Source organism: Amphiura filiformis, chromosome 11, assembly GCF_039555335.1.
Source record: "Amphiura filiformis chromosome 11, Afil_fr2py, whole genome shotgun sequence".
Lineage (NCBI taxonomy): Eukaryota > Metazoa > Echinodermata > Ophiuroidea > Amphilepidida > Amphiuridae > Amphiura > Amphiura filiformis.
This window is the reverse complement of record NC_092638.1, coordinates 65,200,187-65,218,407: the sequence shown is the minus strand read 5'-3', so window position 1 is coordinate 65,218,407 and position 18,221 is coordinate 65,200,187. Positions and strand designations below refer to the sequence as shown.

Below are 18,221 nucleotides of genomic sequence, written 5' to 3'. Positions count from 1 at the left end.
ATGGTAACATGTTTCAAATCCACAGATTTGGTAAAAAATGAGTGTAACTCCGTTATTTTTAGAAACTCGAACCTGAACGTTTGCAAATATGTCAAGGTTGATAAAGTCTAACCATAAACAGTAGAATAAAGTGAAACATCTATTTTCGTGATCTTCTGTTGCCATGGTAACGTGTTTAAAATCCACAGATTTGGTAAAAAATGAGTCTAACTTCGTTATTTTAAGAAACTCGAACCTGAAACTTTGCAGGTGTGTCAAGGTTGATAAAAAGCTAACCATATATAGTAAGATAGAGTGAAACATATATTTTCGCTATCTTCTGTTGCCATGGTAACGTATTTAAAATCCACAGATTTGGTAAAAAATGAGTCTAACTCCGTTATTTTTATGAATTCGAACCTGAAACTTTGCAGATATGTCAAGGTTGATAAATGCTAACCATCGACAGGAGAATAAAGTGAAACATATATTTTCGCTTTCTTCTGTTGCCATGGTAACATGTTTCAAATCCACAGATTTGGTAAAAAATAAGTCTAAAAGAGAGGGCTCAAACAAGCTCAAAACGCTCATCAGAAAAGTTTCCAAGTTCTTAGAACCGAAATCTTATCATAATCGACCAGTAGTGATTGACGAAATTGAAGCCTCATTCAAATACATGTAGCTATATTTTTTTAAATAGGCCTACACAGCTTTCGGTGGAACCACTAGCAGGCTATGTTAGTACATCTATAGCAATGACAAAGGTACCAAGATTTAAATTTTGATCATTTTTACGACCGTCCGGATGAGCAAATCACTGAATGGGCCTTTAAGTAATGCATGTATTAGTGCAATAGTCATGTAGGCCTACCCCGGGGGGGGGGGGGTGAACTATGGGAGGGGCCAATATATTTTGGCAGGCCAAATGGGGGGGGGGCAGCATTTTTGGCAGGTCGGTAGGTACAGATGGGACAAGCGATTTTTAGCAGGTTAAAGGGGCGGGGGGGAGGAGCAAGCAGGGAGGTAAATAGGTAAATAAGGATAATTTATTGGGTGGGCGATTTTTGTTATTTTACCTGGGATGGTTCAGTTATGGTGCGATAACCGCTCTAGTATTTGGTATGTTGGCACACAGATGGCTCGTCTGCAATCATTGACTCTTACCCCCTTTATAATGAAATAGGTCTGGCGACGCCCCTGATAGGCCTATGCAGACATGAGACATGCCAACTTTGAAATCCAGATTTCCGTACTGAGAAGAACAAAAATCTGTATTTTGCACCCTAAAACCGTATTTTTTTTAAAATATGTACATTTTGCATACCTGCCAACCCCAGAAACCCCATAAGTAGAACACATAATTGCGAGGGAGCACTTGTGCGACCGAGCACCTAACGTCCGGGGTCCAGGGACCCACCTTACGAATTTGCAATCAAATTTGGCAATACCAAAGAACCATTCCATCAAAGTAATAAAATAATACAGAAAGATGCTTCCTTTGCGAGTTATCACTCATTGAAAGTGCTACTTTGCTATACTTTACATGGAAAGCGGTCATCTTAAAGCCGTCATATTTCTAAAATCACATAATTGATCATGCTGATTTTCGGATATGTGATGCACAGTTGAAAATTGTTAAACATTTTGGTGATCTCAGTCGACCTTTGACCTTGTATGTGACCTTTGACCTCACAAAATTGGATAAAGTATGTAAACCAAACAAATTGTTATATTTCTGGTAACATTGGCTTTTGTTAGAAGCATTATGCTTTGTTAAAACTTTCAAGTTCAGAAAATCATTGATCATCATCATCATCATCATCATCTGAATCATCATCATTATAGTATCAGTCGGTAGGTCAGGTTTTGTTCATGTTTTCCAAAAAAAAATTAAACAGTTTAATGCCAGTGTCAATTAATTAGACAAGGCGGTTCTCGAACCACGAGTCTCGCCTGCTTTCGCGATCGCCTGCTTTTACGATTACTTTTGGTAGAAGTAAATGAACCTGCAACAACCCATGGCGATTTGCCTGTTCAATTTGAGCTTGATTGGACCAATATTGTAATTTGACCTTTGATCCCTAAATTTTGGTGGGTCTCGGCTGGGCAATTACCTGGCTGATGGTGACTACCCACCAAGTCTCATGCCCATCCGACAGTTTTTACTAATTTGACCTCAGATGACCCCTACTGACCCCAAAATGACCTTCCAAAAATTGTGCTCTAAATGTTGACTGTACCTATCAAGTTTCATGTCCATACAACAGTTTTTAGTCATTTGACTTCAGATGACCTATGAGTGACCTCAGATGACCTTGCAATGACTGTCCAAAAATGACTCTAAATGTTGACTGTACCCACCAAGTTTCATGCCCATACGACAGTTTTTAGTAATTTGACCTCAGATGACCCCTGGGTGACCTCGGATGACCCCGAAATAATCTTCCGAACATTTGACTCTAAATGTTGACTGTACCCACCAAGTTTCATGCCCATACAACAGTTTTTAGTAGTTTGACCTTAGATGACCCCTGGGTGACCTCGGATGACCCCGAAATAATCTTCCGAACATTTGACTCTAAATGTTGATTGTACCCACCAAGTTTCATGCCCATACGACAGTTTTTAGTCATTTGACCTCAGATGACCCTTGGGTGACCTCAGATGACACCCGAAATAATCTTCCGAACATTTGACTCTAAATGTTGATTGTACCCACCAAGTTTCATGCCCATACGACAGTTTTTAGTCATTTGACCTCAGATGACCCTTGGGTGACCTCAGATGACACCGAAATATTCTTCCGAACATTTGACTCTAAATATTGATTGTACCCAACAAGTTTCATGCCCATACGACAGTTTTTAGTAACTTGACCTTAGATGACCCCTGGGTGACCTCGGATGACCCCGAAATAATCTTCTGAACATTTGACTCGATGTAGCACCCCAAACGAGACCATTTTTGACATAAAAACCCGTTTTAGACATTTTTTTGAAAAAATGCTTCCTTCACCCTAAAAAGGTGGTTTTAAATGTTCAATTTCCTATCCTTTTGTACATGAGAGACATTCTTCAAAGTCTTTTTTTTTGGCCTAATAACTTGGCCTACATGACCGAAATTGATATATATAATGCGCAATATAAAAACAATATTTCATTAAATTTTTGACCCCCCCCCTCAACTTCGAGTGTGTGGGAGGGGGCCACATGGGGGGGGGGGGTACTAGTGTGCATGAAGACTACATTGTATGATAGACCATTTTTGACATAAAAACCTGTTTTAGACATTTTTTTGAAAAAATACTTCCTTCACCCTAAAAAGGTGGTTTTAAATGTTCAGTTTCCTATACTTTTGTACATGAGAGACATTCTTTAAAGTCTTTTTTTGGCCTAATAACTTGGCCTACATGACCGAATTTGATATATGTAATGCGCAATATAAAAACAATATTTCATTAAATTTTTGACCCCCCTTTAACTTTGAGTGTGTGGGAGGGGCCACATGGGGGGTACTAGTGTGCATCCTCTGGTCATACTACCCCTACCACGTTATGTTGACCGTACCCACCAAGTTTCGTGCCCATACGACAGTTTTTTTAGTCATTTGACCTCAGATGACCCCTGGATGACCTTGGGTGACTTTGACGCACTAACGAATACAAACTTGTTCTGTCTGGGGTGAAGATGCACCCACCCACCAAGTTTGAAGAACGTGCGACCCTAGTCTCCGAGAAAATAGGTTTTGCATTTTATGCATAAATTATGCAAATTAGGTACTTAATTACCATATTTTGCGCTGAAAATCGAATCGGGCTGAGATCCTCTGGTCATACTACCCCCTACCACGTTTCATCATCATAGGGCTTAGGGATCTTACGAATCCGCCAGATACAGCTCCACAAGGCGGATTTCTTCAGATTTCCAACCATATTTGTAGAATCGTTCCGCATAAATTATGCAAATTAACAACTAAATGCGCATACTTTTCGCCGAAAAACTAATCAGGTAATCAGCAGGTGTGTATCATAGCTGACACCAGGTTTCGTTACCATGCGCCCGACGGATCTTGAGATAGTCTGTCCACAAACTCCGCCATTAATTTGCGCTGATTTTCGCATAAATTATGCAAATTAGCTATGTTAATTTGCATATTTTTCACCGAAAACATACGGTTACGGAGCAAACTCGGATACCCTTCCTCCCACCAAGTAGCGTCGCCGTAGGTCTTACGGTTCCCCAGATACAGCTCCGGACGGACACACATACATCCACACCCCCACACACCCCTCCACCCACACACACACGCACGGACAGACAGAAATAGTGACTACTAAGTCCCATCCTGAACAAAGTTCAGGCGAGACAAAAACTGTACTGGGTGTAGCAGTTGTCTATGTATGGTTAAAGAAAAATATTAAAAATATTAATGTGCCACTACGTGCACCATTGAGACAAGGCGGTTCTCGAACCACGAGTCTCGCCTGCTTTCGCGACTACCTGCTTTTGCAAATATTTTTGGTAGAGGTAAATGAATTTGGCGGTTATCGGCTGGGCACGATTATCTGATGGTGACTGTACAGTGTACACCTACATACACACGGAAAAGTGGTTATATAGTCTCCTGCCTTATCAGGCGAGACAAAAACAAAGTCGGAAAGCATCTTGCAGGCTTATTCTTTTGCAGACCTAAATAGTTAACTAACACCTCCAGAAGATATAGCATGTGTGTAGCAGTTGATGAAGATGCTTAATATCCGCAAGTCAGGAGAAAATTATTTCGGAAACCATCTTGTAGGCCTATAAATATTTCTTTAATGTGCATGCATCGTGCGAAAGTCGGAAGTAAAAGGAGGTCCAAAACCTTGTATGCTTATTCTTTTGCACCAAAAGAGCTAAATAGTTAACTAAATACCTTCAGAAGACAAAGCATTAGGTGGTTAATAAAAAATATTAATGTGCATGAAAAATCTGCAAGTCAGAAGAAAATTATTTCGGAAACCATCTTGTAGGCCTATTAAATATTTCTTTAATGTGCATGCATGGTGCGAAAGTCGAAAGTAAAAGGAGGTCCAAAACCTTCTTGTATGCTTATTCTTTTGCACCAAAAGAGCTAAATAGTTAACTAAATACCTTCAGAAGACAAAGCATTAGGTGGTTAATAAAAAATATTAATGTGCATGAAAAATCTGCAAGTCAGAAGAAAATTATTTCGGAAAGCATCTTGTAGGCCTATTAAATAATAATTTTTTAATGTGCATGCATCATCGAAAGTCGAGAGAAAAACGATGTAGGCAACCACTTTAACAGACCAAGAAAGTGGTCAAATGATACCAGTAATTCAGTCAGTAGTCTAATCTTGCAGCTGTTTATCTTTTTAAGACACAACATTTTATTATTTTGGTCAAAATTCTGGAATTCCATATTTTTTTGGGGTGACCGTACTACCGTATTTTTCACGTTTTACCGTACAAAATACCGTGAAACCGTATTAGTTGGCATGTCTGCCTATGCATGTAATAGCAGTGGCGTAACTAGACATTTTCATTGGGGGGCAAGCGGGGCAAACATAATAAATTAGGGGCAGGAATCCAGCACCTTTTGGCGACAAAAGAAGTGTATGAAAAAATTTTTTGGCATATTGAAGCTAAACTGGTGACATATGGTAAAAAGTGGAATAAATTTGTGTTTTTTAAGGTTAAAATGACCAGATATGAGGTTAATTAATAACTCTCAGAAGTAGGCCTACATTAACTTTTTCATTTGGGGGGCAAACAGGGGGCAAGGGTTCAAAATGGGGGCTCCAGCCCCCCCTGCACCCCCTGCTGGTTACGCCACTGTGTAATAGTCATCTTGTGACTCCCTACATTTTGGTCATCAAAAATTTTATGACGCCCCTATTCTTCTTTCCAAAAATTTATGACCCCTCCGTATATTTGGGACCTCCTTTCGAAGAAAATGATAGCCCCATACTAGCTAAACAACATGCGGAAACCATCAACAATTATTACCGGTAATATTGGTTCACAAAAATAATGTGCAACATCCAAAATAACAATCATGAAAACAAAGATCAATTAAGGGCGTACTACACCCATATATTGGTTTGATTGGTCTAAAAAAATATTTTTTTCATTTATAGCTAGGCGATATAGGCCCTATGCACGGATCATGTGAAATAAAAAAAAAAAAAAAAAAAAAAAAAAAAAAAAGGTGCTTTTAAACCATTGTATAGTAAGTCATTTTAGCCCTATATATTTTTTGTTTACATGTATCCTAGTAACTCAGATGCGTGTTTCATAACAAACCATAATTTATTCTTTTCAACATGGTCAAGTAGGGTACATGAATAGAATACATTAAATCCTTTGTTATACCATCTATAGAAATGTACTCACTGATTATAACACTGAATAAATTAAATAGGCCTAATCTCTTCCACATAGACAATTTAATACTACACCATGTATTTATCTTCTATAATGTATTGTTAGGAAAAGAGATTAAAAAAGGCTATAAGGTCATCAAAGGTCAGATTATAGGTCAATTGGTTCAGGTCAAATTCAGGCATCAATTTTGAATACATGTGATAGTCTGTGATATCATACATGTCATAATGAGGCATCAATTTTGATATTTTGTCTGTTACTGGATATATAATGGAAATGTGTGAGGTGGATATACTAAAATACCTTGGGATGTAAATGGTGAGTACAATTTAGATTGCCTAGTTGAGATGGATTGGGCAAATAAATATAAAATAGTTACCAAAATCACAAAAATGAAGCTTACGGAAAATATGATGGTATAGGTGACAAAAAATACAATCTTTTTCAACATTGCTGTAGTGTGGTTGTGGTAACCTGTTACCTATGGCTTAATTAAGTTTCAGTGAAATAGTGTCGCAAGTTCAAAATACAAAATATAGCTCAACATTGAAAATAGAAGCATTTTAACCGGTTCGTTTTTGATAGTTGTGGAGCACCAAGTTCATGAAGTCATAAAAGAAATCAGGGACCACTTATTCCCATTTTACATATCAACATTATTTCCCTAATGTGTTAGCAACACATATCCAAAATTTTAACGAAATCCGTTGATAGTAAGCTTTCCAACATGAAGTGAATTTAAAACATCAGTGATGTACCACCTTTTGGCTTATATCATTAGAAGCATGTACGCTTCATTGATACTGATGCCACCAATTGAACAAGAAGATTTGCCCCTTCATTTTGCATACCACTTTCTTTTTCTCATTTCTTCACAAAATGCAAAAAAATGCAACAAAAAAAATGCAATGGGTGTAGTACCCCCTTAATGCATTAGTATACACAGCTGAAAAACATGGAGCCAATAACACTGGGAACCACTTGTGGAGAGTGGAAACCATAAACAATTATCATTATTTGTTCAAAAAATAATTTGCAACATCCAAAATAACAAAATCCATTAAAACAAAGATCAAGCAAGTGGAAACCATCAAAAAGTAGATTTTTGTTCCAAAACTAAGTTGCAACATCAAAAATAACAAAATTCATGAAAAAAGATCTTGAACTTTGAAGCAACGCATTAGTACCAGCTAAACAACACGGAGCCAATAACACTGGGAACCGCTACTGAAACGTGGAAACCATAAAAAAAGGAAGATTTTTGTTCCAAAAATAATTTGCAACATACAAAATAACAAAATCTATTAAAACACAGATCAAGCACAGCATTAGTATCAGCTAAACAACATAAAAACTTGGAGCCAATAACACCAGGAACCACCACTGGAAAGTGGAAACCATCAAAAAAATAAGTTGCAATATCAAGAATAACAAAATTGATGAAAAAAGATCTTGAGAAACGCATTAGTAGGCCTACCAGCTAAACAACACGGAGCAAATAACACTGGGAACCGCTACTGAAACGTGGAAACCGTCAAAAAGTATAATTTTTGATCAAAAAAAATGTGCAGCATCCAAAATAACAAAAATTCATGAAAACAAAGATCAAGCAATGCATTAGCAATAGCTAAACAACTTGGAGCCAATAAAACCGCGAACCACGAATGGAAAGTGGAAACCATCAAAAAGTAGGTTTTTGTTATAAAAATAATTTGTAACATTCAAAATAACAAAACCCATGAAAACAAAGATCAACCAACGCATATACGTACTATTCAAACAACATAGAGTTAGAAAAGAAAAGAAAATGGGAACCACCACTGGAGCCATCTGGAAATTAAGAGAGCGCACCACCATTAAATGCGCCATTGAAATACACGGGGAAAGACGCACTTTTGGATCGCGCTCAGCAGTTCAAAAACGTATTTCAGCTATCAAGTTTGGTATCAAATTAAAGCTAATCATGTATAGAATATTATTCTTTCAACGGAACATATTGCTAACCGTCGACTTTTTTCGCTATTTTGCCGCAAAAAAAAAGTATGCAAATTTAACCTTAAAAATCACTCAATTTTCGAAACCGGACATTGTCCAAATTCGCGCCAAAACTCCATCTCTGAAATAAAACATTGGGACTTTTTCTCATATTTTGTCATGTAGACACTTGTCGGAAGCAAATGAGCTGAAAATGGGCAAATTTTGACTGTAAGTTTTGAAAATAAAGCCGCAACAAGCTCAAATAAGCGGTGGACTATTTTAACCGAATTTCACTGGTACATAAATCGTGGAGTGATTTGGTGGTGCGCCCTCTTATAAACGTCACTAGTTATTAAAATCCAATTTTTTACCTTTTAAAGTAAACTAGAGACAGTTTCTAGTCATTTTGCAAGATTTCATCCCTCTGCGACATTCCGTTCGGAAGAAATGATGTTCTAAAAATCAGCTCGGAGTCACCAAAAGACCCAAATTTCAACGTGTTCTTCAATATGCAGAGTTTTGCAGATGTTGGACAGAAAATTGAATGTTTGATGCTAAAAGATACTTTCTGATTTGAATTTTTTAGTTGTGAAAAGTACAAAATGTGCGTATTCATGTTTTGAATATCTTCGATATAGGCCTATTTACATAATTATGTCAAAGTACCCCCCCCCCCCCTTTCTCTTTCGCTGTCTTAAAAACAAGGCCTACTGATATTGGCAATTGAAGCAAAAATACAAGTTTTTATGCGTTATTCTGATCTGGTATAAATCTACAGCAAAAACACTCACGAAAGTGATTTTTCATGCTTTTCTTAACGTCACAGACTTGTATTTTTGGATAAATCTAAAAAAATATGTTCCTATAATTAATCACAAAAGTCATTTAAAGCGTTTGCGAATGAAATAAAATGATTTATTAAAATTTTTGGCCGTTTTTTATTCGCTTTTTGTACAGAAGCGCGTACAGCCCAACAAACATTGAAAGCCTCTTATAAGAGAGCGCACCACCATTAAATGCGCCATTGAAATACACGGGGAAAGACGCACTTTTGGATCGCGCTCAGCAGTTCAAAAACGTATTTCAGCTATCAAGTTTGGTATCAAATTAAAGCTAATCATGTATAGAATATTATTCTTTCAACGGAACATATTGCTAACCGTCGACTTTTTTCGCTATTTTGCCGCAAAGAAAAAGTATGCAAATTTAACCTTAAAAATCACTCAATTTTCGAAACCGGACATTGTCCAAATTCGCGCCAAAACTCCATCTCTGAAATAAAACATTGGGACTTTTTCTCATATTTTGTCATGTAGACACTTGTCGGAAGCAAATGAGCTGAAAATGGGCAAATTTTGACTGTAAGTTTTGAAAATAAAGCCGCAACAAGCTCAAATAAGCGGTGGACTATTTTAACCGAATTTCACTGGAGTGATTTGGTGGTGCGCCCTCTTTAAATAGGCCAAAACTTAAAAATTAAAGATCACTAGCGGGACACCCGCGCTTCGCGCGGGTCCCCGCTAGATGAGTAAATGGAAGCGTTCACTCAAACAGGAGGAATTACTGTACAGGTAGACTCACTGAAAATTAGGCCTACCATTTTGTGTCCTTCTTTTTCTTTTTCCCCTCCCGTACCCTTACAATTTATGTCTTCGTAGGCCTAATCTCGTTATCCCGTATCACCATAACCCCGTGCGAAAGTTGGCTATACACGCCGCACCCGTGCGTGCAAGTCAAGCGGCGCGCGTCGTACGCCGACGCGCTAACGGCGCGGTTTATGCTAGACAACTATATACCGCTATAAATTTGCCCGAAAAACTCACTTTTTTACTTATTTTGAGGCCAATTCTTGACCGTTTTCAACCAAATTAATAACAGGACATTCACGTATATTCCTCGATCTCCCGTATGAATTTGGCGACATTTGGATCCAAACTGACGGAGCCTTTCGATCTTCATACATAGATAGATAGATAGATAGATAGATAGATAGTCACAACATTCCCCTATTTATAGTAAGATGCCAAAAATATTTTGTTGATGACTACATGTAGATGTGCATGGTATGTCTACATCTGCAGTGCAATCGCATGTATGCAATTATAATGCTAACAGATGTCTACATCTGAATTCTAACTACGTGTAAACATCTTTCAGCATACCTGTTGTCCACATCAGGTAGGCCACCAGATGTCACCACATCCTCATGTCCACCTGGTGCAGCTGCATCCAGTTGCCCACTAGATGTTGCCACAACCGGTGGGCAACCAGTGGTGCACCTAGTTGCCCACCGGATGTCGTGACATCCGGTGGGCAACTGGATGCGCGAAACGGCTGTATAGTAGGAATATCTAATCTTGGTAAATTTAGGCAAAGGCCTAACAGAAGCATTGTAGACATTAACTGTAGTAACTTAGCACTTGTTCAGTGCCTAGTATATCGATATATGAGACCATGAAAACTCCTCTCTGACTCGCTGGCGCGCCTCGCTGGCCGCACCCCCCTCTCGAGGAACTAGATCTAGTTCTATAGTAACTGTGTAATTCGTCGGGTGTATTACATAGTGACGGATGTTAAACTTCGCCAGAAAAAAAGGTTTTGAGTTAGACGCGATCAAAGAGTACGCCGATTTGTGATCAACCATAGGAGAACACTAACAAGTAAAATCCTCCAAAAGTTGCTGTATTTAAAAAAAAAATAGTATCTAAAGTATCTTGAAACATCTATCACATGAAGAATTATTCGCTATTAAATCAGTAAAATGATTACAAAGTTATACGTCAGTATGTAAAAACGTGAAAACGTTGCACCCTAACATCCAAATATCGCGCACGCTAATCTGGTCTCTCGTATTGATCTATGGACATCCGTCACACATCCGTCACTATGTCTTGCGCATAAAAGTCGGATCAAGGAAGGACTTCGAAGCATCCGTCGGTTCTTTACGCTTATTATTAAACGCTTTTTCATGATAAAACCGACTCGTCACGAGTGCCCACGACATACATGGCATATTGTATTTGAGTATTTACTCCTGATCTTTACTAGTTCTCACTCTCATGATATAGCTAATCACACAAGCTGTAACTTCTTTTTACAAAACGCCAATGATTGTATTCAGTTTTTACCAATTTACACTGTATTATCTGTCAATTTGGAGCCACCTCTAAACGCCTGTGAACATATTTTGATTATCTTTCAATAACCTACTCATTAAAAAGGATCATATTTTCATTTTATTACTTTATTACTTAATCATCCCCTTTATATTGTAAAGCTTTGAAATAATGTCTCTAAATAATTTTCGAACCATTAAAAATTTATTAAAAGTGATATTTTACTAAAATAACGATCCATTGAATATCTGCTCTATGTAAACGTTTTTGGTTTATACCCAGTTATCAACATCCGTCAAGAAATCATGTAGGTTTCAATGAACAATATTGAATTACGTACGTTCAAATTGAAAAATAATGTTTTTATATAGTGACGGATGTGACAGATAAGCCATACAATTTAGTTGTTTTTCCGAGTAAACGGCGTTTTACATAGTGACGGATGTTTAGATACGTCACTATGTAAATTGTCGGGTAATGTAATATATCAACATCCATCATTTGCATAATTAATTAACTAATTAATTATGCAAACTTGAGCTTCAAATCTTGGTAATATTATACTACTCACTATTTAAAATACATTGGCCAATTTTCATAAAAATGACAAAAATCAACATCCGTCACTATGTAATGCACCCGACGAATTGTCAGAAAGAGTGCTTGAGGTGGTAGTTATGTTATTTACCTCATGTTCATACAATGAAGATATGAACAAACAAGGTGATTAGGTAGTAGTTACCCATCATTAAGAAAGGAGATTATTGATCCGTTGAGATTCAATCAATGTAGCTTAGCTGCTAGTGGCCACTACAGTGAACAGTGCACAGTAGCCTACTTATACTAGTAGACCAGCAGAACAGTAGAAACTGGATGAGAAATTAATGAATTTCATGGAGAAATGATGACAGATTTCTCCCAAAAATATTGTACGACTTCGAAACCAGACCTCCTGTAAACATTCCCTTGGCATATAAACCTCAATATATGAAATAGGGGCCTACATGACAAAAATGAAGCTGAGGTCATTCAAAGTCAAAGGTCATAAAGTAGTCAAATGTTAAAGGGCATGAAATTTAAAGTCATTATTATAGAGGTCATAATATTACATAACATATCTTACCAGATTGAGACATCTTGATAATTGGAATTGTAACACGGTTCGAGTTATATTCTGTTGTGACATAGAATACTCCAATACGATTGAGGCTCCTTGACCTGGGAATTGTTACCCTTATCCGTTTCCAATCGTTAGAGCTGCTGTCAATAGCAATTTCCGTACCGTCTTGTAAACCAGACCCTTGTGGAACTGTGGCTCCATCGCGCGGGTTCATATATCCTTGTCCCACCTCCCCCGTGCCAGTGTTGCTGGTTCTACCGACCTCAATAAAAGCCGCACTTCGTCTGTTCCATGGCAAGTAGGCTCTGTACTGTTCTGCGGTATCGTCACCAACAAGGGGACTGCTATCCACAACAATTACGTCTACTTTGTACTCTGTGGAAATAAAATTTAGGAGCATGTTTTAACCATTCACGAAAGATCATCCGAGATTGGAATAATGGACGAAAACGGTTAATTGCTCCATAGACTTTGTATACCGTAAACATTCGCTTAATGGCGCACCTGGGCTCATTTGCCTTGGGGGTAAATTTCATGTCAGTACAAATAGTACTAAAAATCCCAACAAGAATTAAGGGTACGTGCCCTTCTTTGCTGGTGGGATTTTTATAGGAGGGCATTTTTTGTTTGTGTCTAAAATTCCAGTTATGTCAAGGGAGCCCATAGCGCCATTAGGCGAACGTTTACGGTATATAGACCAATTTCAGAAGGGTTAAATTTGTGGTGTGGGATTTCAAATTCAATCAGATCGCATCAACTAGGGCGCGACCGATTGCAGCGCAAACCTATCCGCACTTATATTGTAACATCCACCAATTTTCTGTACAGGGCATTATTATTATTATTTAAGCCTATAAGAGGCCTGAAGAATTTCTTACTGTCTCAAGATGTAGACCAATCTTCGTCCAACCAAAATACTTTTCGTAGGGTGGTTGCCTTACCCTGGTTTCTATACAACACTAAGAAATCGGCAAGTTTAAAAAGCTCCGGCACCTCAGCTCACTTTTTGAAACATGGCCCATTTGTGAAAAGTAGGGCCTACTGATTTAACTTTAATTTGTAAGCGTTCTGGAACGACCAGAAAGATAATTATCTTGCACGATAAGCATATATCATACATGTTTTGTTTTATAATATCAAGTTCATGATTATTGATTGAATTAAACGAATAACAAGTAGGCATGTAATAGCAGTGATGATATTTTGAAAACGTCTTGTTGGAAATGTTGTATTTTGTTGAAGCTGTCCTTCAAACATAACGGCATTTGTACGAAAGATTAGAAGACATATGCTTAGTTTATAGGAATGTAAAGTAAGAGTCGGTATCTTGTCGCAGGATGAGGACCCCGGATGGATATCAATAATGACAATATTCCAGGCTGCGATCGCACACAAATGAAATTTAATTAACATACAAACTGCATGGAATATTTATGATTGATTATTATAACAATTTGGGTATAAAATGTTTGAGAATCATGAGGTTATCGTATTCCAATAGACATAACTAGGGTGTGCGTTCTTAGGCGCAAGTCCATGTTATGCTGTTTACTGGTTTGTGGAATGATATAGACTAGTTCTATTTTGGAAATATGTGCTTATTTAAGCATCTAGCGGCAAGTTCGCGTAAAAGTTGGCAACCAAATTATTTTGGTTAATTCGGGTATGCTGAATTCAAATAATTTGTCTGCCAAGCTATATTTGAATCCCATGACCCTAAAAATGACCCAACCCCCTACATGTTCATATAGAACGCACTAATTTAAAAAAAAAGAGATTTAAATTACGAATAAAATTGCGATTTTAAATGGCGATTTAAAAGGAGACTCTGTAGTATTGAATTAGCGCACACCCTAGTTCTGTCTATTTGAATACGATAACTTCATTATTCTCAAACATTTTATACCCATATTGTCATAATAATCAATCATAAAAATAATAATATAGTTTGTATGTTGACTGAAAACACTGTAGTATTGGTGCTCCAACTTCTGGCTGTCTCAGGCCCGTACGCAGGATTTGTTTGGGGGGGGTGGTGTTGATTTTGAAAAAGTGGACCTATTTTCCAGGGGGTGCGATTTTGAGAATAGTGGACTTTCTTTCCAAAATGTTGACCTTTTTTGACCAAAAAGGCATAAAAAAACGTGATTGTAATACAGACTTGATATTTAATATGGAATATTTTTTTGCAAAATTCCAAGACTGGTCTGGAAGGTGTCTGCATAAACTGCACGGGGTAAATATTAATTGGGGTGTGTCGGGAGATGATGTAAAATAATTGTTTGACAGATAATGTGCTTTCCATTAGTTGACATTATGGCGCTCATAATGTAGCGAATTAGCCTAAAATGGCGGATTTAAGGAGACTGAATTTGATTTTTGTGGGGGCAAATTTTCTGAATTTGAGGAACATTATTTTGATATTATCAAATTTATCGAGGTTTGAGGTGATATTTACTGAACCTAAATACCAATAAGTGTTCGTCAGAACTTAAATGCACTTGTAATCTACCAGTTTTGAAAGTGGGAGGAGCTTTGAAAATATGGCTCTAAAAAGTGGCACGCACTCAGAAAGTTTGAATGGCCCCCTGGGGCCAAATGTTATAAACTTACTGTACACAAAAAAACAGCGTGATTTCATTGGCCGACCAAGAATCCGCGCAATTGTTTATACCATTTGACCTCAGGGTGGCCATTCAAACTTTCTGAGTACGTACCACTTTTAAGAGCCATATTTTAAGCTCCTCCCATGTTCAAAAAATTGGTACATTGCAAGTGTATTTCAGCTGTGATGAATGCCAACTACTGACGAAGTTTAGGAAATATCACCTCAAACCCTAATAAATTTGATAAAAACAGAACAATGTTGCAAAGTCCAAAATTGCGTCTTCCACAAAGCTCAAATTCAGCCTCCCAAAATCCGCCATTTTTGGCAAATTCGCTACATTATTAGCACCATAATTTAAAGTCATGGACAGCACAAGGACAATATTATTCAAGGTTGCGCCGCAGGCTTACAAAGAAACAATAGCAATCAAGCTTAAACTTTAAATTAGCACCCGATAGAGGGCAGGGCCTGAAGAATGAGGGAAATTATGGGGTAAATATTTAACGGAATAAACTGCATAATCATATTATTTAGATTTATTCCGTTAAAAATCTTATTTTAACTTATCAAATTACTAGTTTTTATATTCTATGGTGTCAAATTTTTATTCACAACGTTGTAAATACGCATTAAATACGATTAATAACAACAGAGGGCGCTTTTTCTTTAATATGTGATCCTGTCTTCTGGAGTACAAGAGTATACTCTCACATGATACTTAATATGTGATCCTAATACAGTATCTCATATTAGTTTTCATGTTCTCCTACCCACTATGGGTGGCATACTACCCTAAGTTAACAAGTGATGGAAGAGACAGCCTTAAAGATTTCTTGGTAAGTTAAATCATTGAAGACTTGAACGAACATGCCATCAGAAAATCCGGGAAAGATAAACTGGCACATATGATAAAAATAACGGACAAGAGCCAACTCAACGGTATCATAAAGATGTGGATCTACAACAACGCAATCATACCCTAACTGACAAGGGAGTTCACCATCTATAACTTCCCAATTACGTTCCTTGAGAATCTGGAGGCTACACAACCAAACACTTGAAGCGATGGGCTGGGCTGGAGTAAGCCAATGCATCACCAGTACCACCCCGTACCGAAGTATATAGGAATAGATACGGCCTACGGCTAAAGAGGCTCACCACTTCTGCAAAGTGCATGCAGGTCACCAAATACCATCTCAACAAACACTCTATACATGGAAGCATTCAAGCTCTGTACAAAGACTGTTTCCACAAGAAGGCAATGCAAGTCACATGAAATGGAGTCAAGAAACTAGAGCAGAGAGAACGTCACCTGATGCTAAATGAGATGTTCAGAGGACAGACTGATAGAGCAGGCCTTGGCTTTAGAAAGAACCAGAAGCTAATCAAAGACATGAAGCCGCCGGAACACAGAAAGTGCGTGACCGGTGTTGTCAAAGATGTGGATGAAGATGATAGATTTGTCTACCTTTATTGTTATGCTAAGCAAGAACAGTGACTCTGCCATGCAAGTTAACACATCATGGAAGAAGATGCTGTACGTGTGGACACCCGAGCCGTTGTTGTTCTATATCAACGCCATACATGACCAATTGCGAACCCCCACGAACTTAGGATTATGGTGCAAAACCAATCTAGGATCCTGCCAGCTATGCCATCACAGCAACTGTACACTGTTCCATTTCCTAAATGGCTGCAACTTCTCACTGCAAAGTGGTCGATACGACTGACGTCATGACCAAACCTTAAAAGCCATAGCATCTGGTGTGATGCCCTTCATCTATGAGGTTAACCAAAGGAAACATGATATGCCAGATAATATAAACTACATCGCTACTATTGCAGCTTTGCCTCTTCCAAAGAAGGAATTTACAAACATCCTACAAAAGGCCAACGACGTAATGGATGAAGAACACAAACAAATAGTGTTCCCTCCACAAATAGCATTACCATGTACTCTGACAAGAACAGTAATTATGATTGAAGTCACTGTTTCAATGGAGGAGAACCCGTCCAATGCATATGCAAGGAAAAAGTATAAATATCAAGACCTTGTACCCGGGTGCGAGAATAGAGGTTGGTGTTGGTGCATTCATTACTTCCCAATTGAAGTAGGAAGCAGAGGCTTTTACAATGCGGACGGTCGAACGCTGATAAAACCGGTTTAACCCACCAAAATCTGGTCCCAAGTAAAGAGTCCCCAGTGCACATTATACTGTGAAAATAGTCTTCGATGGTGACAGTGTTGATGTTCTACCAATAAAAGAACACTTCACAATGACACTTTTCATATTTCTACACTAGTCCTGCCTGCTGCCTCAATACATCACCCCGGGTCGACCGTTGCGAAAGGTATGGCACTTGCTAGTGTATCTTAAGCCCTGTTTTTCATAGGCTTGAGTATAAGCTGTTTGTAAGTAAGCAAAGAGAAGAAACACAGTACAAAGAACTATTCCCAAGCCACCTTCACAAGAGGAAACGACGGAGTGCTCATCATAATAAATAAGGCTCCTAAGGTGACGGCGGTGGTATTCTACCAATGAAAAACTTCTTCACGTGATTTAAATTAGGAACCCTGGTATTCATGGTATTCGTAATTATCGCTAGTGGATACTGTTCAGTCATTTTAATTGTTACTTTATAGTTACATAGGTTAGTAAGCATACTAGCATTGGCAATGAATTCCAGTTTATGTACTATATAGTACAAGTATCGTACTTACCCGCAGCCCACGTTGTCCAAGTGCATATACGCATTACCGACACAAAAATCAGTATAAAAACTGTATAGACAGGCATGATGAGACGTTTGTATGGTATACAAGAGTCAAACAAAACTATTCAGAATCATAGGTTTTCATTGCTAAATTTTCTTATCGGGTGTTGTGTGGAAATGATCAAGTTGTACTTGCTTGCGTCCCGGACTTGCTTGTTAAACTTCGACGGATCCGTCTGCGAATTTCTTATGATAACATGTACTATTCTCACGTTTATATCGCTCACATTGTCCAAATAAGGAAGTGTTGAAGAAGTA

At 38.0% G+C, this 18,221-nt stretch overlaps 1 protein-coding gene across 1 annotated transcript in view; it reads right to left on the bottom strand.

The window, feature by feature from the left end:
* LOC140165158 (uncharacterized) overlaps positions 1–18,159 on the bottom strand; it is a 42,349-nt gene extending 24,190 nt beyond the window's left edge. The window contains exons 1-2 of the mRNA XM_072188600.1: positions 17,911–18,159; positions 12,584–12,955 (exon numbers count right to left, since the gene is read on the bottom strand). Coding sequence (XP_072044701.1) covers positions 12,584–12,955; positions 17,911–17,986 — 448 coding nt within the window. The 5' untranslated portion in view covers positions 17,987–18,159. The remainder of the gene's footprint in view (positions 1–12,583; positions 12,956–17,910) is intronic.
* Positions 18,160–18,221: the final 62 nt, after the last annotated feature.